Raw genomic sequence first — 24,968 nt, forward strand, 5'->3', positions numbered from 1 at the left:
TGTACTGTCCCCAACACCAAAAATTTGGTGTTCTAACAGCTGGCCCTGTCTTACATGGATTTTCAGAGAACTGCGATTAGAAACAGAAAATACTTAAATGCAAATGACATTTTGGTCTTACTGAGCAAAATAATCAACAAACTTCAGAAAGATTTACATTCCCCCCCTTTATCAGAAGAGTCATAGGACTCTTCAAATACTTGAAATATCAAATGGAATCTGCAGACGTGTCAACTTGGGCAAAGAGAGTAATCATTTTGAAGACCAAGAATCAGAAATCAAAAAACAAAGATCAAACTTAAACGAGGGGGGTGGGGGGGAAAGTAAGAGAATGATAAACCAAAAAACCTTGCCTCCTGCTTTCTCAAAAATCAGCTCAGTTGCTCGTGAAAGGCTTCCATAAGTTACTGACAGGCTGCCTATGGAAACCTTTCTCAAGCAAAAAATAAATAAAAGAAATGGGTACAATGTAGGGAGCAAAAGTTAAGTCATAAAACTTACCAAGTAGTATATTTTTTAAAGTAAAAAGGGAAAATATAAATAAATTTATATTTATTATATAAATCTGAATCTCATTAAAGTTAAAAGCTTTTGCATATCAGATGACACCTACCAGCAGAGTGCAAAGACAACACGCAGGATGGGAGAAAATCCCTGCAAATCCTGTATCTGTAATGGTTTAATATTTTAACAATATAAAGCGCTCTTAACAATAGACAATCCAATGTAAGGTGGGTAAAAGGAAAAAAATAAATAAATAAATAAACAAAAAGGGTAAGGGAAGCTGAACAGACCTTTCACTAAACAAGATATACAAATAGCCAATAAACACACGCAAAGATGTTCAACCTCATTCCTCACTAAGGAAATGCAAACCACAACTACATGGAGCTACCATTTCACACCTAAGGGATGCCCTACACTTAAAAAAATACACACTGAGAAAATGAGTGTTGGCTGCAAGACTGGAGAACTTAGAAGCCTCACACATTGCTGGTGGGAGTACAAGATGGCGCCGTGGAAAGTCCGGCAGTCCTCAGAGATCTAAACAGGATCGCTGTTGCTGTGCGGTTACTGTTTAGTCGCTCTGTCATGTCCAACTCTTTTGCGACCATGGAATGTAACCCGCCAGGCTCCTCTGTCCATGGAATTTTCCGGGCAAGAATACTGGAGTGAGTTGCCATTTATAACTCCAGGGGATCTTCCTGACCCAGGGATTGAACCCACGTCTTTTGCTTGGCAGGCAGATTCTTTACCACTGAGCCACCTGGGAAGCCCTAGAATTACCACAGGACCCAACCCTTCCACTCCCAGGTAAAGACTCCAAGAATCGAAAGCAGGGACTCAAACAGATACGTGTGTGCCCACATTTGCAGCAGTGCTGTTCACAACAGCCAAAAGGTGGAAGCAACTCAAGTGTTTGTCAACAGATGAGAAAACAAAATGGGGTATACACGGGATGCAATATTATTCATACATAAAAAGAATACAGTTCTGACATGTGCTATGCTAGGAGTGAACCATGCAGACATTCTGCCAAGGGAACAGGGAAGACACCAAGCAACAAATATCCTAAGATTCCACTTACACGAGGTGCCTGGAGCAGCCACACTCACAGCGGATTAGCAACTGGGGGGTGGGCCCGTGGATGAGGAGTTATTGCTTAATGGGAAGCGAATTTCTGTTTGGGGCAACAGAAATTTTTGGAAATAGTGGTTCTGGTTACTTAACATTGTGAATGCAATTAATGCCAATGAATTGCACATCTAAATTACCAAAATACCCGGCAAATTTCATGTCAGAAATATTTTACCACAGAGAAATAGCAAGGGGAAAAAAAGGGCAGAGTTGTTTCGGGCAAGGTGAATATAAAAATCACAAAATCACTGAATAATTTAAATTGGTGTCTCTTCTCCAACTCCCTCCCCTCAACCCTGTTAAAACTCAAAATAAGGATTAACTGAAGAGGCGACTCTTTCCCCAGATCAAACGCAATACAACAACCAAGAGGCCAGTTTGACCACGCGACAGTTTCTCCATTCATTTCAATTAATATTTCAGTGCATCTGGCGTGCTGAGCACAAGGACAAGGCAGTGCAGAGAACCTCCCCATCACGACTCCAGAGATTATGAAGACAGGGATAAAACGAGTTTCTCTTTCAAAGTTAAATGATTAAATGGGTTTATTTAAACACAAAGATTTACAGTAAGCACATCCAGAAGCCTGAGGTCAGTCTGCTGTCGCCTCAGGCCCACCTGGTTTAACTTTCCTAAATTGGCAATTTTTTTTTTCATTTTTCTGCAAGAGAATAAAGGATTATTTTTTTTTAAACTAAACAAACAAGACCACAACACAACATTTAAGAAACTGCTATTTTCTGACCTTTAAAAGCCAATAGTCTACCAATCAGAAAATACTAATAATCATCACAATCGTGAGTATAATTTAAGCTTAGTGCTTAAAAAGCACACCTCCTCACAATGGGGCAACTAGCAGTTCCATGAGCAGTAAAAAAAAAAAAACCTGTTTTTCCATCTTTCCAAGTATACAGTTGTTCAACACTGAAAATTAAGCAAAAAGTTTAAGTGTCTATTAATCATACTTTTAGGACCACTTGGGGTGAAAAAAAATTCCTTCTCCATGGATATTTAAATGTTTTACAGCTCTTTAATAAAAATAATAAACTGCTGTGCTCACTAGCACAACTCTAGGTTAAGTTTTAAAACACGACACTGAACTTTCCTACAATCTACACGTCCCTGTACGTGACACTCCACAACATTTTTCATCATTATAATTACTAATTGCCTCAGAGAACTGCTCATAATTGATGATGGTAACTAAGGTACTTCAGAACAATGACCAGCTTTCCTTCCAGTAGTGGCAAAGTACCTGGGTATCTCTGTCACCTGGGAAGGAGGCGGAACACTACTTATAGTCTAATAATTACTGACTCAAACTAACAAAAGGGGTGGGAAGGGGTGGAATCTGAGAAGAGACACCACTTTAAATTATTCAGTGTGATTCCCAGGCTTGGGAAAACACTGGATTCATGGGATCAGCAGGAGGTATGAATGCTCTTCGCTATAAGCCACAATATTAAAAAGAATCACTGGGTCAAAATGTAATATTCATTTTTCATTTAACATCCAATTACCTAGAGGACTGAAGATGGAGCAGAAGCTAATGAGTCCAGGGCTCCGTTTCATGCTTAAAAGCTAAAGTGTGAAGCCAGAGGGGAAAAAACTGATTTAGCAGATTAAAACTTAAAGGATTACCCAGGGGACAAAAAGGGGGAAAAGAAAGAAAGAAGGAAAAAAAAAAGCTGTAACATCCCAAAGATATTTCCATAGAGTTCTTCAGGGTTTTTTCCCTTTGACCATTCTTTGTCACAATGATTTCAAAGACAGACTTTGGTGCAGACGTTTCTAAGTCTTATTTTCAGGGCAGATTGTCCTCATGATGGTTACACACTTACAACTATGTCTGATGTTACACGGACACTTCACGGAACCCACCGCTCAGTGTTTCACTAACGGTGGGAACTAAGTGAATGAGAGGTCTGAATTTTTTAATTAATAAACGGGGTATCTTTACTTGACAGAACTCATTACTCCTTCCCCTAAAAGGTTCAACTCACACTTGCTCAGAACGGTGGAACTTCGGGTCCGAGAGCGACCCTGGAATCTGTACTTGAGTTCACTGCCTCAGTTTATAGATGGGAAAACTAAAACTGAAACACAGGCTTCCATCTAGGTACTGGTCAAGCTGGGCTGGCACCCAGTCCTCCTCTGAGTTTAGCACTAGCATGAGGCCAAGAGGACATCTCCTATGGCTACAACCATTTACACAATTGTTACACGACATCTCCTACGGTTGCAACAAAATGTAACAATTCTGGGCCTATGCAGTGTTGTGCCCAGCTCTGTGCCAAGCCCCCTTCCATGCACATTCCACTCAATTCTCACAGCAACCCTGAGGAAGATGGTATCCTCCATTGGGCAGATGAGAAAACTGAAAATAGTTTGCCGACTCAGTCAGAGTTGACTCAAATCCAGGTCTGACTGATGTCTAACAGTTAATTCCAGTGTTAGTGGAGGCCGACTCTTTGTGACCCCATGGGCTGTAGCCCACCAGGCTCCTCTGTCCACGGAATTCTCCAGGCCAGAATACTGGGGTCGGTAGCCATGCCCTTCTCCAGGAGATCTTCCCAACCCAGGGGTCAAACCCAGGTCTCCTTCCTCGGAGGCAGATTCTTTGCTGTCTGAGCCTCTAATTCACCTTCATCCTAGGCCCTTGCCCCAGCCTACAGGCTCCTATTCGGCCTGACCCCTCTGTCTTTCTAAGCTCACTTCCTACCACTTACCGTCACTTATAAAAATCCAGCCAACCTTCACTAGGGGTTCTGCCTCAGGGCCTTCACATACGCTTGACACCCCCATTACCACCCTAATCTCCAGACCTCAGAGTGACCAGTTCTACCCTTTAAGTCAAATATTACCTCTTTAATGAGGCTTTCCCTAACCACTCAGTCTAAAATAGACCCTCAGTTACTCCTACCACTATCCAAAAATACCTTGCATATTGGCTGTCTCCCCACCAGAATAAAAGCACCACAGAGGGGAGAAACCTCCCACCAGAATGAAAGCGCCAGGATGGCAGAAATGTTCCGCCTTACTCGTCTCTAGACTGCCCAATACCCAGAAGAGTATCTGACAAGAGGGGCGGCAATCAAAAAACACTACCTATTCAGTCAGTGAATGAATGCCTATGTCGGAACTCCACCTCATTAACAGCTAGCATCACAGAATATAGAAATTGATTAGCTGGTTGTGGTGGTTTACTCGCTCAGTCATGTCCGATTCTTGCAACCCCATGGACTGTAGCCGGCCAGGCTCCTCTCTCCATGAGATTCTCCAGGCAAGAATACTGGAGTGGGTTGCTACTTCCTTCTCCAGGGGATCTTCCCAATCAAGGAATCAAACCTGGCTCTCTGCCTTGTGGGCAGTTTCTTTACTGACTGAGCTACAAGGGAAGCATCAATTGATTACATACTACCTTCAATTTTTCTCTAGGTGTTTCTCATGATGAACCTTATCTTTTCAATCATGTGGTATGTGCCTCAGGGATATTTTGTAATTCTCAACTTTGGACAAATTAATGACTCAATCTGGGCTTATAAAGCAGTCAAAAATCTAGAAACTAAAGAATAACTCAAACCAGTCCATCCTAAAGGAAATCAGCCTTGAATATTCATTGGAAGAACTGATGTTGAAGCTGAAACTCCAATACTTTGGCCGTCTGATGTGAAGAACTGACTCATTTGAAAAGACCCTGATGCTGGGAAAGACTGCAGGTGGGAGAAGAAGGGGACGACAGAGGATGAGATGGTTGGATGGCATCACTGACTCAATGGACATAAGTAAACTCCGGGAGTTGGTGATGGACCGGGAGGCCTGGTGTGCTGCAGTCCATGGGGTCACAAAAAGTCGGACACGACTGAGCGACTGAACAGAACTGAGAGAATAACTGTTCTTCACTAACAGTGTACACAGGCCTGCCTCTTCTTATCTCCTTGAACTTCTTTGAAGCCAACACCCAATCTGTTTGCTTCTGTTTAGCCTTCTGCTTCTGATTAACCTTCAACTCCGGGAGGTGGTGATGGACAGGGAGGCCTGGCGTGCTGCAGTCCGTGGGGGTCGCAAAGGGCCAGACGTGACTGAGTGACTGAACTGAACCGAGCCTTCATCTTGACCAGTGCTAACCACTAGCTCTCTCTCATCTCTGGCAGGCCTCTGCAGCACCACAGTGTCCACTTCTCGCCTGCTGAAGTTCTGTTTGCTTTGTGCAGCTGGACGTGCACAACGTATATTCCGTGATCTAAAAAGCTGCTGGGACTTCCGTGGTGGTGCAGTGGTTAAGACTTTGCCTTCCAGTGCTGGGGATGCGGGTTCGACCGCTGGCCAGGTATGCGGGTTTGACCACTGCTTGGGGAGCTAAGATGATCCCACATGCCTCATGGCCAAACAACCAAAAGGTAAAACAGAAGCAAGGTTGTAACAAATTCAATAAAGACTTTAAGAATGGTCCACACCAGAAAAATCTTTAAAAAAATAAAAGCTGCAAAATTAGTGTTAAGTCGCTCAGTCGTGTCCAACTCTTTTGCAACCCCATAGACTGTAGCCTGCCAGGCTCCTCTGTCCATGGGATTCTCCAGGCAATAATACTGGAGTGGGTAGCCATTCCCTTTCTCCAAGGGAACCTTCTCCACCCAAGGATCAAACCCAGGTCTCCTGCATTGCAGGCAGATTCTTAAGGAAGCAAGTAAATCAGCAGCACTTCAGCTCCTACGGCTTTGGTGTTCCACAGTCTTCAGTTCAGTTCAGTTCAGTCGCTCAGTCGTGTCCAACTCTTTGAGACCCCATGAACCGCAGCATGCCAGGCCTCCCTGTCCAACTCCCGGAGTTCACTCAAATTCATGTCCATCGAGTCGGTGATGCCATCTAGCCATCTCATCCTTTGTCGTCCCCTTTTTCTCCTGCCCTCAATCCCTCCCAGCATCAGTCTTTTCCAATGAGTCAACTCTTTGCATGAGGTGGCCAAAGTACTGGAGTTTCAGCTTTAGCATCATTCCTTCCAAAGAACACCCAGGGCTGATCTCCAGCTCTAAAGAGTCCTGGCCACACAAGAAGACCCTCCTTCCTGCCATATTACCCACGGGCCTGTCAAGCTCACTGGGGGAAATGTCAGGGTCGGAGGAGAATTAGCTACTGGTTGGAGTATTGAGGCCCTGGAATGGCAACTGATACTGTCTGAACACTGCTTCCCAAGTCTGTCTGGAACCAGCACATTTTCACTGTTCAAGAGACTTCAACTTCAAACCTAAGACTTTGTTTCCAACATAGCAAACTTCTGCAGAAAGACATAAAACATCACCAAAATCCTGGTCAAATGTGCCGCTGTTCAGTTTTATAACCTCAATCTGCTCTCCAAATGTGCTTTCCTTCTAAGACTGATACAATGTAATACTCAGAGGAAATATCTGAGTGAGCCAGCCAGTGGGGAGAAGCAGGTCCTTTAACAGGGTGATGCCTTTTTTCTCTAAATAACCCACATTCACAGTGCGTATTTCACTCCAGAAAAGCTCAGGAACTAAGTGCACCAAAGCATTTTGAGGCCACTTGCATGTGAGGATCAACAATTTTCATACTACACTTAGGAGGGGATCTGAAATTTTCCTGGGGTTACTAGAAAAGGTTGCATTTGATTATATAAAACATGTATCTTACCTAGAATCTTAGGTCCAAATCTCGTATGGAATGTGCATGAATTATCAACTTTCTATACAAAAAAACTTCTCACTAGAAGTTTGGCTAAGGCAGTTCTAGTTTTTCAAACAGCTTTGTTTTGTGGCCAAGGATAAGATCAGAGAATCAAGGGAACTTGCTCAAGGTCGTCTGGTCAAATCAGGTGGGACTGAAATGACTGATTTCTGCCTTCCAAAAGTCAGCCATACATCAAACTTGTCTTGGAACTAAGCAGGCCCAAAGGGAAAAATCACTCCTCCTTTCCTTCCCTCAACAAAAGCAAAATTAAACAGAGGAACTTTAATAAAATGTCCTCAGTATATAGACTACGGCTCTAACAATGCACGGGGCATGTCTCAAAATCAGTAACTGAAACGATTTGCAAACGTGAGTAACTGCTGTAACAACCTTCCCGTGTGACAGCACCATAAACTTCATAAGAGTTTAAAAATCAGCCCTTCAAAGGTACATCCATAAATACTTCACTTATCTTCCAAAAGACCTGGTCAGACTGGAACAGAGGGACTCTGAGCTCTTGGATTTTTCCTAAGTTAAAAGATCATAAACATGTCCAAAGTTCTCTTCAGAATTCTGAAAGGAACAGGGATATTTCAAAAGTGCAGGTGAGACAGGTGATGAAATCAACAGTAACCACTGAGGCTGGAGAGGGCAGGGGGCTGCAGAGAAAGAGGCACGTATGCACTTTCATAACCACATTCCTTTCCTCTTCCTTTTTCAAAACCCCCACCTCCCTGACACTTCTGCCCCATCCTTTTCATTTCTACTTTTAAGCTGCTAATGTTAAAACACTACTTTTGATTTAATAACAAAAACATAATGGCCAACGAAGCTGTCTTTTTAAATTACTTAAACCGGATCAGCATGGGGATATCAAAGTAGCTAAGAGCACTCTGTATTTGTTACAAACACATTATAGCCCTATTTAGTGATCCTCCTCACATCCAATTTTCTAAGTCAAATGGTACCAGGACCCCCATTTCAGATGGCCCTCAAGCCCAGGAAAATTTCCCTTCGCTCTCAGACTATACGGGTCACTGATATTGAGAGCCAGCGTTAGATCTCAAAAATATTAACAATAGTTACGCTGGAACTGTAGCTGGGCTATATTACATGTGAGCAACTTTAAAATATTTATAACTAACGTGATTTTTCTCACATCTCAAATTCAAGTCTGCCTATTTCTGAGTACAGCTGTAACACACTCTTGGATTAAGGACTTCACTTTAGCCCTTGAGCACAACGTGGCCACAGGGTATACAATGCAAACCAAAAGCAGGACTGGAAAAAATTAAACCTGGAAGGAAACACAAGTCTGATACTTCCCGTTATGCCAGAACACAGAATTGTCATTAGTTGAAAATGTATTAGGTTGAGCTACATCAAACTGCTGACATACAACTGGTTTTGACCTGCAAAAATGGAAATTTCACATGAATATCATCTAATATTATTTTCTAAGCTCATTTTAATAATTGTCTCAAATAAGGTCTTCACAGCCCAAGGCATATAAAAAGCTTCTCTTTCTCTAGTTTGCCTTAACCTTTTGAAAAGATTTGCCACCTTCTGTCCAAAGCTGATTTTAAAAAATTAAGTCAGTTAACAGGAAAGCCAAGATAAAACTACCAAACTCCTCAATGTGAGAACCCGAAAATCACTCCACATCCTTTCAACCACTCCCCTTTTCCGACTAACAGAATTTGAATCCTAAATTGATCTGCCCTTTAGAAGACTTACACTTAAGGAGAAATTAGTGACTATTTCAGTGATTTCCATCTTTTTCAGTTACCAGTGAGGTAGGAACTGAAGTGTGGTAGAGCCTACTGCTTTACACTGGGGTTCCAATGACCTGAAAATCTACCTCTGAAGAATTTTAATTAAGTTGATAAGTTCCATTTTGTTTCAGAATCCTGCTTCTAATCTCTCTAATCAACAGGGTGATTACCAACCCAGTGGGATATATTTTTCCATTTAGACATAGTTGATATATGCAACCACACCAGGAAAAAACCTGTTTCTTTCACAAAAGGGCTTATGGCTCCAAGATTGCCTCTGGGTTCAAATCCATCATTTTACACTCATTTTTATTACAGTCTAATATCCAATATGCTAATGAACTCTTTTCTCAATTACTTCCCCTAATTACTCACCTATTCTTATTCTGCCCAAATTCCTACCTCCTCACCCGGCCACCCAGTTCCTTCCCAGAGGGACACGCTTCTTCTAGAACACTGTCACAGCACCCTGATGTTAACTGTTCTAGCTTCGAGATCAAGTTTGCAGTTCAAGTCATCACTATTAGCCAAATGAAATATGCTCTTCAAAAAAAAAAAATCAGGAAAGAATCTTTTGCTGTATCTGGAAATTTCTCTATTCAGCTAGTTCAGTGTTGACAGGTCAACAGAAAGGCACTAATCATTACTACAATCCTAAAGGGTTTTTCTCTAGAGTTAAACCATCAACCCTTTCCCAACATCCAAATAATCCAGACTTTTTACAGCAAAACTGCCCCACTTCCAACAGCATCTTCTGATCATTTTTCACCTTAAACTGAGGTTTTCTTATGGCCCCATGGTCATGCCAAGTCAGGCAAATACATACATATATACCTTAAACTTTCCATCTACTCTCTTCTTTCTCAAAAGCTACATACAATAGTTGTTTATTTTAAAACTCTCTAAGCATCAAGTACAATGGTAAGCGCCTTAAAAGGGTATTTATCTACTTCTAGCTTTAAAACCCTATGAGGTTTTTTCATCCTAATGCACACCCCCATTTTACAGAGGAGAAAAGCTGAGGCTAAGTAACTCGCTCAAGGTCATACTGGGAAGGGACCAGAATCCAAGTCTGACCTCCAAGTTCCCTGACCTTAATCCTCACCCTGCTTCTTCCTTCTGGTATCTTTCTTCTCCTCCCTGATGTCTGCTCTGTGGTCTTAGACAGCCTCTACTTGGGCAGGGCTCAGTTTCTCCAGAGCCGCCTTTCCTTTAAAGGCTAAGCCTTTGAGAGAAGAATCAGTACCCATTCCATCTTTTCTCCACGCTCCTCCTTCCCACCTGCACCATTTCCCCAAGGCTCTCCTCACAGCTCCTCCTCTAGGGCCGTCCACCCCCGCCCCGGCGCCAGAACAGGTCCCCTTCTACCCTTAACGCCAGCAGAGGCCAGAAGTGAAAGAAGGGAAGAAAGGAAAAGGCGACACAGCACCCCTTCCCCCAAGACTTCAGTGGAGAAGAAACTGGCTGAGGACCAGAGAGGGGTGGTGAGGGCTGGAGAAAGATAGGCAGAAGGGCAGGGAGTGGGAATGACAAGGGTGTGCCCTTGGGGGTAGGCGGGGCAGGGGAGGGGATGGAGTGGCGGCGTGGGACGCTCCGGGGCTTGCAGATTGAATGGGGGGTGGAATTCCGGGGGGAGCGGGGGGATGGCACCCGGCGAGGAAAGGGATCTGGCCGTTCGGAGGAGGATGTGTGCGTTGGGGCGGAGGACTAGGAGGACGTAACGAGGGAAAGTGGAGGGAAGAAAGGGCAGGGAGGGGGAGCGAGCAGGAAACGGTAGAGTCGCCGGCGAGAGGAGAGGAGAAGGATGGATGGGAACCGGGATGGTGGTACGCCGGAGACCCCAGCACCGGGGCTCCGCGGGGAGGGGCGGGCGGGCTGCGGGCGGCTGGGGGGTTCGGGGTCCGCGGAATGCCGGGAACCGGGGCTGGAGGAGACCCCGGGGCGGGAGTTCCCGAGGCGAGCAGCGGGAAGTGGGGGTTCTGGGGAGGCCAGGCCAGAACAGGGGGCGTCCCAGCACGACGAGGGTGTGTGTGTGTGTCGGTGTGTGCGCGCGCGGAAGGCACCGTAGGGTTAGCGCGGGGATACGAGACTGAAGGAGGGCAGAGGGTGGGCGGGAGGCTGAGAGTGGGGTGGAGGCTCCGGAGCCCGTCGGGGTTCAGAGGGCGGGAAGGTCCTGGTCCCCCGAGGGCCCGGCGTGTGGCGGGGAGAGGGGGGGGTCTCCCGAGGATCGGGCCGGAGTCCCCGTAGTCTTCCAAGCGCCAGGCTCCAAGTCGCCTCCCAGCCGGGTGTCCTCCGAAAGCCGGGGTCCCCCGGGGCGGGGCGGTGGGTTCCCGGAGTCCACCCCCCCCCCGCGGAGATCAGAGCGGTACCCCCCACCCCGGGGCCCCGGATCCCCCTCCTACCTATACCCGGCGCCACATAGACGAAGTAGAGCAGCGAAGACGACAGCGAGAAGAAGAAGAGCGCGGCGAGCAGCGAGCGGCGCGGCAGCCGCAGCAGCCCCCGGCGGACGCGCATGCTGCAGCCGGGCCGCCGCTCGGGCGCCGGGCCGGGCCTGCTCCCGCCGCTCCCCGTCTGCCGCCTCCCGGGCCGCCGCCGCCGGCGCCGCCGCGCGGGCCTTGGCCTCCTCCTCCCCGGCCTCGCCGGCCGCCTCTTGCCGCCGCCGCGCCCTCCCAGCCGCCGGCCGCCGCGGGCCCGGCCACATGAAGCGGGCGGGGGCCTGAGCGGCCCGGCGGAGAGCGCAGCGGCGGGGGCGGGGCGGGGCGGGCCGCGGGGGCGGGGCCAGCGCCGCCGGGCACCGTCGCAAAAGACCCGCGCGCGCGCTCACCGCGCGCTTGCCCCGCCGTGCGGCCCCCCCGCGGCGGCCCGCGGGGAACGTCGCCAAATGGCGACAGCCCCTCTCACCGGAACGGCCGCCGCCCTGGCTTTTGGGGAGCGTCGCTGAAGTGCCCGTCGGACGCCCCCAATCTGAGAGCCCAGGGACAGTCTGCAATGTCTGACGCGGCTCGTCACCCACTGCGACAGGAGAGCGCGGACTGTAGGCAAGGGGGCTCAGTACACACTTTAATTCAATTCGGTTTACCGTTTATTGCAAGTCAGACGGGTGCGTGAGCATGTCTTGGCGCTCGGGATGCTACATAGGACAAAACAGGCAAAATCTCTGTCTTCTTGAACCTAACACTCAAATGGAAGGAGAAAAAGAAAGATCAATTCATAATGTCAGGTACTGATAAATGATGTGAACACAATAAAACAGGAGAATATGTTTGAGGGGGACTAACGTCAGGGAAGCCCTCCCTAAGGAGTCACATCAAAGGGTGAACAGCAGTTGCCAAAGCCCTGAGGTTAAAAAAGCTTGATCTGACCCCAGGTTGACTCAAGACCAGCATGGATAAAATCCAAGGACAGGTTGTAGCTCTGGGCAGATTCCACATCCCAAAGACTCCTAAGGAGCTTAATGATAACAGTCACCAAAGGGAAGACTTGCCCTTAAGAGACTCTGGCCTTTACTTACCTTATTAAATCACCCCAACAACCTTGAGATGTGTGCTCTTATTATTCCTATTGTACAAATGAAGAGTGAGGCTCCTGGATGGAGAAGCAATCCACCCAAGCCTTGTAGTAAGGGATTAAATAAAAAATGACTGGTCTCAGACTTCCCTGATGGGACTGTGGTTGAGAATCCACCTACCAATGCAGGGGACATAGGTTTGATCCCTGGTTTGGGAAGGTTCCACATGCTGTGGGGTAATTACGCCCGTGCATGACAACTGCTGAGCCCGCGCCCTAAAACCACAGCAGTAAGAAGCCCGTGCACCACAATTTAGGACTTCCCTGGTGGCTCAGATGGTAAAGCGTCTGTCTACAATGCGGGAGACCTGGGTTTGATCCCTGGGTCGGGAAGATCGCCTGGAGAAGAAAATGGCAATCCACTCCAGTACTATTGCCTGGAAAAATCCCACGGACAGAGGAGCTTGGTAGGCTACAGTCCAAGATGTTGCAAAGAGTCCGACTCGACTGAGCGACTTCACTTTCACTTTCAAGAAGCCGGTGCACCGGCTGGGGAGTAGCCCCCTCCCACCGAAACTAGAGAAAGCCCGCATAAGCCAAAAATGAATCAATTAATAAAAAAAGTTTTAGGTGATCCATCTCTCAAGGTACCCTTGACCAGTAGATTGTAGATTTTAAGTGCCTCAGCATTCCATCTGGACCCTAATTCCTATCCTGAAGACAAATTGATATCCTCCTGTGTAGAATAGTATGTGGCCATATCCAAACAACGCTTTACACTCAGTCTCAGGCTGGAAGGCCTCTGAGGCAGTGGGCACAGTAGAACCTGCCTCAGCCTCAGTGGGCTGCCTGCTGAACTGGGGAGCCAAGTATCCCCTTGGAATGCCAGAGCAGTCAGAGGAAGAAAGGACTTTGCAGGGATTCTGTGAAAACCAACAGTTATCCTGCTTTGTATTCCTAAAGTGGTTTATACTTTTCACAGTGTTTCTTTGGCTCTTTAAATGAGGGCTCTAGAGTCAGATTGTCCTGGTCCATCGACTCCTGTCTCCCGCATTCTCAGCTGAACACAACCTTAGGCAAGTTACTTAACCTCTCTGCCTCTCTGTAAAATGGTGGATATTATCAGTAAGGACTGCATCAGATTGTTGTGAGAATTTGAGTAATACATGCACACTAGTTCTCAGCTGAGCAGTACCCCTGAGAAACGGGATGAGAGAGAAGAGGCTTGAACAACAAAAGAGAGAAGCAAATATTCCCCTGAGAAATGGGATGAGAAAGAAGAGGCTTGAACAACAAAAGAGAGAAGCAAATATTTTGACTCGGACAGACATGAATACAAATCTTAACTTGGTCTCAACTGGCTGTATGACCTTGAGCGAGTCACTTCACCCCTTGAGCCTCTATTCACCTCCTGTGAAACGGGCCCAGTGGTGCCCAGCCTATAGGGATGCACTGCAGGGTAAGTGAGGTACAGAGGTGAGGCCTTGGACCAGAACTCTCAGACTAACTGGAATACTCTGACCTGCCATTTCCTTTGCTTGGACCGTGCAACGCTGCCTCCCTCCCAACTCTGTCTTCAATGAATGTTTACAAACACACAGAAAAGTTCAAAGACTAGTACAAGGAACAACTGTACACTCTCCACCTGGACTGTTCTTTTTCCAGATTTAAAAACAAATTTATTTGTATACAATTTTTAAATGTTACTTTCCATTTACAGTTATTACAAAATATTGGCTTTGTTCCCCATCTTGTACAATACACCTGTGAGTCTATCTTACATCCAATAGTTTATTCGTCCCACTCCCTCATCCCTACATTGCCCCTCCCCCTGTTTTTTCAGATTTATCTATATTCACATGTAGGTTTTTTTCTGAATTATTTAAGTTAGTCGCTGCCTTATTGGTACTTCATGCTTCAATACTTCCACAGGAAATCCTAAGAAAAAGTACATTTTCCTACATAACGACAAAAATATTATTACTTCTAAGAAAATGAACAGTTATACTACAGTGAACTCTAATATCCAATCCAGTCCCAAATTTGGACAGGGAAGCCTGGTGTGCTGCAGTCCATGGGGCTGCAAAGATCTGGACATGACTTAGCGACTGGACAACAACAGTAATTCCCAAATTTCCCCCTGGGTTTAAAAAATCTCTTTGGGACTTCCCTCGTGATTCAGTGGTTAAGACTCCACACTTCCACTGCAGGGGCCATGGGTTCATTCTGGGTACTAAGATCCCACCTGCCCCATGGTGCAGCCAAAGAGAAAGAAAGAAGGAAAAAGCTAGAAGACATGCAAATGGCCAATAAGCCCATGAAAAGATGCTTGCATTTATTTGTCATCTGAAAAATACAAATTAAAACCACACCTTGATACAACATTGGCTGCTGGTTCAGAGGAAAAAAGGGAGTGTCTAGGGCCAAGCCTGGAGGAAGTCTACCTTGAATGGCAGAGCAGGAAATTGTGACTCTGCCAAGGAGTCAGAGAGGTTGGAGGCTGGGTGTTCTGGAAGCTGAGGGAAGAGGTGCCCCTGAATTTGTGAGTGGGATCAATAACCATCCTTGGATGAATTATTTGGAACCCGTCCCTGCATCACTGCACATTGGTAAATGACACTCATAGGACTGACTTCCTCAGAGTGCTGCTAGGTGGAAAGATCTCAGGGACTTGAGTACCTCTAACCACGCTGGGACAGGAAAAAAGAGAGCCCCTCTGTGGGCTTCCCAGGGGGTGCTAGTGGTAAAGAGCCTGCCTGCCAATGCAGGAGACATTAGATCCCTGGGTCGGGAAGATCCCCTGGAGGAGGAAATGGCAACCCACTCCAGTATTCTTGCCTGGAGAATCCCATGGACAGAGGAGCCTGACGGTACATGGTCCATGGGGTTGCAAAGAGTCAGATCCAAAATGGGCTCCAGTTAGGAAGTGGGTGGCAGGGATCTAGCTGACTCAGAACAAGTGTCCTCCACAGTTGGATTCCCTTACCATCCATCTCTACCCTAGCCTAGGTGGGCAAGGAATTCCCCTGTTCCCCGTGAAAAGACATAGGGTGACCCTCCCACATCTGGACTGTATACTGATGACCAATCTCCACTCAGATTCATCTGAAATAACAAAGCATTGATTGGTTACTTTTTTCAAATGGAAGGCGGGGGAAAGATGGTAAAATCTTTCCTCCACACCTCCTTTCATCTCCAAGTCAAGTTTCCAACTCACTCAAGCATTCATTCATTCATTCACTATCCAGTCTCTGTGTCAAACAACCTCACTGCTTTCTGGTCTCTGCTCACATGTTACCTCCTCCAAGAGATTTTCCTCTAAAATATTTTCCTTCTCCCACCCAGAACTCTTTATCTTCTTCAGTTCTGTTCAGTTCAGTCGCTCAGTCGTGTCCGACTCTTTGCGACCCCATGAATCGCAGCACGCCAGGCCTCCCTGTCCATCACCAACTCCCAGAGTTCACTCAAACTCACGTCCATCGAGTCAGTGATGCCATCCAGCCATCTCATCCTCTGTCGTCCCCTTCTCCTCCTGCCCCCAATCCCTCCCAGCATCAGAGTCTTTTCCAACGAGTCAACTCTTCGCATGAGGTGGCCAAAGTACTGGAGTTTCAGCTTTAGCATCATTCCTTCCAAAGAAATCCCAGGGCTGATCTCCTTCAGAATGGACTGGTTGCATCTCCTTGCAGTCCAAGGGACTCTCAAGAGTCTTCTCCAACACCACAGTTCAAAAGTATCAATTCTTCGGCACTCAGCTTTCTTCACAGTCCAACTCTCACATCCATACATGACCACTGGAAAAACCACAGCCTTGACTAGACGGACCTTTGTTGGCAAAGTAATGTCTCTGCTTTTGAATATGCTATCTAGGTTGGTCATAACTTTTCTTCCAAGGAGCAAGCGTCTTTTAATTTCATGGCTGCAATCACCATCTACAGTGATTTTGGAGCCCAAAAAAATAAAGTCTGACACTGTTTCCACTGTTACCCCATCTATTTCCCATGAAGTGATGAGACCAGATGCCATGATCTTCGTTTTCTGAATGTTGAGCTTAAAGCCAACTTTTTCACTCTCCTCTTTCACTTTCATCAAGAGGCTTTTTGGTTCCTCTTCACTTTCTGCCATAAGGGTGGTATCATCTGCATATCTGAGGTTATTGATATTTCTCCCGGCAATCTTGATTCCAGCTTGTGCTTCTTCCAGCCCAGCATTTCTCATGATGTACTCTGCATAGAAGTTAAATAAGCAGGGTGACAATATACAGCCTTGATGTACTCCTTTTCCTAATTGGAACCAGTCTGTTGTTCCATGTCCAGTTCTAACTGTTGCTTCCTGACCTGCATATAGGTTTCTCAAGAGGCAGGTCAGGTGGTCTGGTATTCCCATCTCTTGAAGAATTTTCCACAGTTTATTGTGATCCACACAGTCAAAGGCTTTGGCATAGTCAATAAAGAAGAAATAGGTGTTTTTCTGGATCTTGATTTTTCGATGATCCAGCAGATGGATGTTGGCAATTTGATCTCTGGTTCCTCTGCCTTTTCTAAAACCAGCTTGAACATCTGGAAGTTCATGGTTCACGTATTGCTGAAGCCTGGCTTGGAGAATTTTGAGCATTACTTTACTAGAGTGTGAGATGAGTGCAATTGTGCGGTAGTTTGAGCATTCTTTGGCATTGCCTTTCTTTGGGATTGGAATGAACACTGACCTTTTCCAGTCCTGTGCCCACTACTGAGTTTTCCAAATTTGCTGGCATATTGAGTGCAGCACTTTCACAGCATCATCTTTCAGGATTTGAAAGAGCTCAACTGGAATTCCATCACCTCCACTAGCTTTGTTCGTAGTGATGCTTTCTAAGGCCCACTTGACTTCACATTCCAGGATGTCTGGCTCTAGGTCAGTGATCACACCATCGTGATTATCTTGGTCATGAAGATCTTTTTTGTACAGTTCTTCTGTGTATTCTTGCCACCTCTTCTTAATATCTTCTGCTTCTGTTAGGTCCATACCATTTCTGTCCTTTATCGAGCCCATCTTTGCATGAAATGTTCCCTTGGTATCTCTAATTTTCTTGAAGAGATCTCTAGTCTTTCCCGTTCTATTGTTTTCCTCTATTTCTTTGCATTGATCCCTGAGGAAGGCTGTCTTATCTCTTCTTGCTATTCTTTGGAACTCTGCATTCAGATGCTTATATCTTTCCTTTTCTCCTTTGCTTTTCGCTTCTCTTCTTTTCACAGCTATTTGTAAGGCCTCCTCAGACAGCCATTTTGCTTTATCTCCTTACCCAGTTTCTTTTTCTTCATGTTACTTTCATCCTTGACACCACATGTATGTCTTTATTAGCTCCTCTTCTGTCTCCCACCTTGGAACATAAGCTCCATGAGGTCAGAGATTTTGTTTCCTTCTCTGCTGAATCTTTACACCCAGCACTCAGTCGTGTCTGACTCTTCGGGACCCCATGGACTATATAGCCCACCAGGCTTCTCTGTCCATGGGGTTTGCCAGGCAAGAATACTGGAGTGGATTGCCATTTCTTCCTCCGGGGATCTTCCCAACCCAGGGGTCAAACCCTTTGTCTCCTGTGCCTCCTGCAGGCAGATTTACCCACTGAGCCACTTCCCTGGTGGCTCAGACAGTAAAAGCATCTGCTTGCAATGCCGGAGACCTGGGTTCAATCCCTGGGTTGGGAAGATCCTCTGGAGAAGGAAATGGCAACCCACTCCAGTATTCTTGCCATGGAAAATTCCATGGATGGAGGAACCTCGTAGGCTACAGTCCATGGGATCCCAAAGAGTCGGACATGACTGAGCAATTTCACTTTCCAGTGGGTAGGTGTTCAATAATTGTTGAAGGAGTGCTGAATGAGTAGCAGATATGCACTGAGCGCATCTGGGCATGACAAATGCACAGGTGACTGAGAGGAGGGGCCTGCAGCCCGTGGCCGGTGGACAGGAAAGTGAGTAACTGCGGGACAGTGCGGGACTCACGAAACCAGCAGTCTGGGGAGGTGGCCGTGAGACTCTACATGGCCTTTGAAAGGGAGTTGAGACCTACTTGCTCGAGGGGCAGGGCGGGGCGGCCAGCCTGCCTGGAACAGCTGGTCCCTCCAAGGAAAACGGGCCCTGACCCTGTAGCTCAGTAGAGGCCTCTGAGTCAGAAAGATCTTGTGACCAACCAGTTCTGCCTCTTTTTGACCCTGACTGCATGACCTTGGCAAGTCATTGCACCTCTCAGAGCCTCCATGTCCACATCTGTAAAATGGGGATCGTAGCTCCTTCTTCCTAGGGTTGCTGTGAGGACTTGAGAGAGTGTCTGTGAAGAATCTGGCATGTTTCAGGCTCTCAGTCAATGGGAACTGTCCTGTTCTTACAGTCCTGTTCTTTTTTTTTTTTTTTTTCCTGTGGACCACAGGAAGCCCTTGAAGGTTTTGGAGGAGAGGAATGACCTAAAGATAGGTGGAGGGCAGTGGGGCCTGGGGGTCCCTGGAGAAATTCCGGGAGAGTGTGAGTTGGGCTTCACATGTTAGTCAACATTCCGTTACAGACTTGCTGGAGTAAAACACATCAAAGGATCTAGAGCCTAAAGTAAGTCAGAAATAGCACCATGCCCTCCCCAACCCCTCAAACTCTCCTGTTCCAGGCACCTGCCCTGAGGAAACCATTGCCTAATCCATAAATGCTAATCACCAGTGGTGTGATAACATTACGCAGCAGTAACAGCTGAGTTCACCCTCCCAGGGGCAGTTGAGTAGATAAAGATCGCTGACATGTTCTAACTGCTTTCCAGGCCCCAGGAGTCTTGGCATCGATTACTTCTGGTGCCAGAAACCCCTGCTGAGGAAACCCTGACTGGGAGGTTCCCCCTGGTAAGTTCCAGCTAGGTAGTCCATCAGCCCTTCCAGAAGAAACTGAGGCACAGAGCAGAAGAAACAGACATCATTTCTTGCCAGCAGCTTTAAGAGCCTGTGGGTCCTCCCGCCCCTCCACCACAGTGCTCCACAGACCAGCTGCCCCACTGGTTGAGTCCCAAAGAGAGGAAAAACTCCCCTGAGCCCACCGGGCAGGGATGAACCTATAATCTGAGCAAGAAATAAGACTTTCTTTTAAGCCTCTGAGATACAGGGGCTATTTGGGTTTGCTTTGGTTTTGTTTATTTCAGTTCAGTTCAGTTCAGTCGCTCAGTCATGTCCGACTCTTTGCGACCCCATGAATCGTAACACGCCAGGCCTCCCTGTCCATCACCAACTCCCAGAGTTCACTCAAACTCATATCCATTGAGTCAGTGATGCCATCTCGCCATCTCATCCTCTGTCGTCCCCTTCTCCTCCTGCCCCCAATCCCTCCCAGCATCAGAGTCTTTTCCAATGAGTCAACTCTTCGCATGAGGTGGCCAGAGTACTGGAGTTTCAGCTTTAGCACCATTCCTTCCAAAGAAATCCCAGGGCTGATCTCCTTCAGATGGACTGGTTGCATCTCCTTGCAGTCCAAGGGACTCTCAAGAGTCTTCTCCAACACCACAGTTCAAAAGCATCAATTCTTCGGCACTCAGCTTTCTTCACAGTCCAACTCTCACATCCATACATGACCACAGGAAAAACCACAGCCTTGACTAGACGGACCTTTGTTGGCAAAGTAATGTCTCTGCTTTTGAACATGCTATCTAGGTTGGTCATAACTTTTCTTCCAAGGAGTAAGTGTCTTTTGTTTATTTAATACCTATTTATTTATTCATTTGGCTGCGCTGGGTTATGGCACGCAGGACCGTCGACCTTTCTTGCAGCATGCAGAACTCTTGCTAGTTCTCTGACTAGTGATTGAACCTGGGTCCCCTGCATTGGGAGCTCAGAGTCTCAGCCACCCGGCCACTAGGGAAGTCCCAGGGGCTATTCGTTTTACTTGAATATAATCAGGCTTATGACTCGGTGGTATAGAATCTACCTGCTAACGCAAGAGCCGCAGGAGACACAGGTTCAATCCCTGGGTCAGGTTCAATCCCCTGGAGGAGGAAAAGGCAACCCACTCCAGTATCCTTGCCTAGAAAATCCTATGAACAGAGGAGCCTGATGGGCTACAGTCCCTAGGATCGCAGAGAGCTGGACACAACTGAGTGACTGTGCATACACACATGCACCCTGGCTTATCCTAGCTGATCTCAAATAAACTCTTGTGCAATTTGCTTTCCCTGGATGTGTTTTTATAAGATACAACTGCAATGAAACATGTGGCAGGAGTTTATTCATTTCTTAATGATGTTTATTTTGTTGTTTCCTTTTTTTTTTTTTGCTATTACTGGTCCATGGATCCTAAGCCACAATTCAAAATCTAGAAAATCTAAAACCTAAATGTTTCTTCATAATTTACTTGGCAGTAAAACTCAACCTGACTTGAACTAGTGACAAAACTTACCTTAATAGACAGAAAGCTATTTGTAGTCTTAATCGCACTTAATATGAATATTCCTATGTTCCTATATGAGGAAATATTTAGATTTTTACTTAGAGGTTGACCCAGTCCTCTCAAAGTATGTTATGCAAATGTTCAGTGTATATACCATATTACCTTTCAAAATTCTGAGATTCTTACAAAATTGCAAACCACATCAGACCCCAAGGGGTTTGGATAAGGGATGGTGGCCCAGTACAAACATAGCTGCAATGAGCATCTCTGGCAGGATGTCACTCACAAAGGTGGCCCCAACAATATTTCCCACTCCCGTGTTCTTCTGGAACTTTCTTTAATTCGCCTCCCTTTGAATCCGGCTGGGACTGTGAATCACTTGTAGCCAAGAAAAAGAATTGGGAATGACAGCGCTCATAACTTCGGAGGAAATACGGCTTCTGATGTGTTGGTTGAAACACCCACCTTGGGAGCCTTTAGCTACCACACTGAGGACGTCCAGCCACGTAAAGAGGCCGTGTCCAGGTGCCATGGTCAAGGCCCCGGCAGAGGTCCCCGCTGCCAGGCAGCAACAGTCGCCAGATCCTGGAGAGAGCAAGCCTTCAGACAGTCTAGCCCCCAGCTGTCAAGTCATCCTCATTTACACCGTGAAGTCCGGGGCGGTTTCCTGCACAGTAGGATCTGTAACAGTGCCGCTCTGCGTGTGCCCCGTGCACTAGGGCAAGACTTTCTCCAGAGCACATTCCTGTGAGTGCAGTTTGCTGAGCAGTAGGAATGCACCTCTTCTGATGAACTATTTCCAAAGTGTTCTCTGAAACGAGTGTGCCAACTTACACTCTCCGTAGCACTGAACAAGGATTTCATGACTTCCTGCCTCACCCACAGTTTCTATGATAAGATTGTTCCAGGGTTCTGTCCCTCTGCCATGAAATCCCTCTGGAGAAAGACAGTAAGATAGGAGGAACTGGCATAAAAAGTTAGCAGAAGTCCTCCAGTAGCATTGATTCTATAGAGCACTTTTTGCCATCAAAAGACGGATTCATTCCCCCTTTCTACATTCTGACGCTTTTTTTTCTACCCTGAACGGCCTGGCCTAGGGCATGCCCGGGTCGCTTTGAGTGCCCAGTGATAGAAGTGATTTACATCTATTAAAGTAGGTGCCAGGCATGTTTCTAAATGCTGTGAGAAGAAAGGGGAGGAGGAGGAAGAGAAGTACAGGTACCAGTATTTACTAAACTTTTTTTTTAGCTACTTAACATCCATTCCAGAGAAGGCAATGGCACCCCACTCCAGTACTCTTGCCTGGAAAATCCCATGGACGGAGGAGCCTGGTAGGCTGCAGTCCATGGGGTCGCTAGGAGTCGGACACGACTGAGCGACTTCACTTTCACTTTTCACTTTCATGCATTGGAGAAGGAAATGGCAACCCACTCTAGTGTTCTTGCCTGGAGAGTCCCAGGGACGGGCAAGCCTGGTGGGCTACTGTCTATGGAGTCGCACAGAGTCGGACACGACTGAAGTGACTTAGCAGCAGCAACATCCATTCACTTCTGCAACAGCTCCAATTTCCTCCTCCTCTTGCTTTCAGTCTGTTGGGTTCTCTGAACTCTGAACTCCATTTTTGACTCGTTAGGTGAGCTAGCCTGGTTAGTCAGAATATTGTATTCCTCTGGTAGTAATAATTGGTTCAGGGTTGGGTAGACCCATCAGAGCCAATGAGACTCAGTTCCTAGGCATTTAAATTTGTGCTTTTGGAGAGCCAACTTTCCCCTTCATGTTAGACATAAATATGAAAGGTTGTGAGGCTGGAGCAATGGCAGCCATTTTATCAACATGTGACCCCTAGGGATCAAGACAACATGTGGAGAGAAACTGATGCAAGTAACAAAGAGAAACTGAGTCCTGATGACATAATTTCAGTCATGAATCCACCTAGTCCTGGCCTTCCATTCGCTCCCCCAGCCCTGTCCCCTCAGTTGTCTACCTGCTGAGGTTTTTCTGTTTTGTTTTAATTGAAGTATAACACACACACAGAAACATACACATATCACAAATGTTTAGCTCACTGAATTTTTAAACCTGAATATAGCCATTGAACAAGCACTTAAGAAAAAGAACATCACTGGTTCTCACTTGTATAAGTAGAATCATAGAGCATATTCTTTTATGTCTGACTTCTTTTGTTCAGCATTATATTTGAGATTCAATCATACTGAAGAGTGAGGTTGCAAGTCATTCATTTTAATTGCTGAATAGTATTCCACAGTTTCTTATCCAATCAGCTGTTATCAGGAATTTGGGTAGTTTTGAGTTGGAGGCTGCTATAAATAATGCTGCTGTAAAATCTTTAGTATAGTGGCTCTGATACTAGTAAACTACTCTCTTGACGTAATGTATAAGTAGGACTTTCAACTCAAACTGGCTTAAAAGGAAAAAGGAATGTATTGCCTTACATGACTATAATGGCGTGAGGCAAGTTTACATGGCTTCAGGCATAGCTGAATCCAAGGGCTCAGTGTAATATCATCAGCACACAATTTCTCTCCATATATTAGCTCTGCTTTCCTTTGGGTTGGCTTCATCAGATTCATCTGTTGACCAGCCCCTGAGAAGGTGGTCCCCACAGCTAAGGGATCTGCACTCAAAAAAGAGTATTTGTGATCAAGTCTAATTGGCCTGCTTTCAGTCACATGATCATCCCTGAACCAATTGCTGGGACTAAGGGGATGGAGTGTGCTGATTGGCTGGACCTGGCCACATGCCCACCCCTAGAGCCAAGGAGCAAGAGGAGCTTCATATGAACCATGTGGCTGATAGTGGAAAAGGGTGACTCGCCAAAGGCAGACCAACTGTGCAGTTGCTCCAGTGGAATAGGTGCTGAGCAGTGACAGCAACAGATAGCTGTGGACTACACTAAGCTTTCTTATGCCTTTGTGACTCTACATACTTTGTTTCCGCTTCCTGGAAACCTTAGGTTCTCATCTCTCTTCATCCTTTGAGACCCAGCTCAAATTTGTTTCCCTATCATGAAATCTCCCAGAATTCTGGGTCTGGATACTCAGATGGGTGCTCTTGACCTCGATTTCCCTCTCCTTCTATTGCAAGAGGCTCAAAAGCTTAAAATGACATTTACCAGACTCTCCTGCAGCAAGGAAGTCAATGGCAAATTAAGCTCTGTCAACTAGATGCATTTGCATGAAATCTGAAGGGTGAAAGAGAGGCAGTGGTCCTCTCCCTGTGGCTGTGACAGCTGGCCAGCCAGTCCTAGAAGATGGGAGGAGTATGGGCTGTGGATCTACCATCTAGTCCCCAGTTTGCAGGGCGCGAGGAGTAGGAGGTGGGTGGTGATGGCAGGAGCAGCAGCAGTTTGGTGACTTCTGAAGCATGGCGTGGTAGAGGAACCTTGAAATTAAGTCACCCTGACTACTCTTCCCTCCCTCCTGGCATTTTTGCAAGCACCAAAATCCTGTATCAGATCCTTTTTTGGGACTTCTCTGGTGGTCCAGTGGCTAAGACTCTGTGCTCCGAATGCAGGGGCCTCAGGTTCAATCCTTGGTCATGGAACTAGATTCCACATACTGCAAGGAAGACCCAGTGCAGCCAAATAAACAAATATCTATTTTTTAAAAATCCGTTTTTGACTAAAATACCTGGAGTGGTTTCTATTTCCTGAACTACCTCCTGACATAAAATTCTCCTATGTAGAATAGTCAGACACGTCTATGAGAGCACCAATCACACTGTTTTATATGCACATATGAGCATGTGGGTGTATATGCACATGTGTGTACATAATAAAACAAGCACTTAAGTAGCACTTACTCTGTATCAGGTGCTATTCTAGGCACTGTGTGAAATAGAAACTTAGTTAATCCTTACAATAGCATCTTGGGGTAGATATTATCACCCTCGTTCACAGAAGAAGAAACTTAAGTCTAGAAGGATTAAGGAACTTGCCCAAGGT

At 46.3% G+C, this 24,968-nt stretch overlaps 1 protein-coding gene across 2 annotated transcripts in view; it reads right to left on the reverse strand.

Moving 5' to 3' along the window:
* B4GALT5 (beta-1,4-galactosyltransferase 5) overlaps positions 1-24,968 on the reverse strand; it is a 100,264-nt gene that overhangs the window by 65,605 nt on the left and 9,691 nt on the right. Inside the window, exon 1 of one of the 2 annotated variants that reach the window (XM_070801862.1) lies at positions 11,504-11,788. The exons of the other annotated variant lie outside the window; for it this stretch is intronic. Coding sequence (XP_070657963.1) covers positions 11,504-11,618 — 115 coding nt within the window. The 5' untranslated portion in view covers positions 11,619-11,788. Of the gene's footprint in view, positions 1-11,503; positions 11,789-24,968 lie in introns of those variants that run through there. 2 annotated transcript variants of the gene reach the window in all.

This window comes from Bos indicus, chromosome 13 (assembly GCF_029378745.1).
Source record: "Bos indicus isolate NIAB-ARS_2022 breed Sahiwal x Tharparkar chromosome 13, NIAB-ARS_B.indTharparkar_mat_pri_1.0, whole genome shotgun sequence".
Classification (NCBI taxonomy): Eukaryota; Metazoa; Chordata; class Mammalia; order Artiodactyla; family Bovidae; genus Bos; species Bos indicus.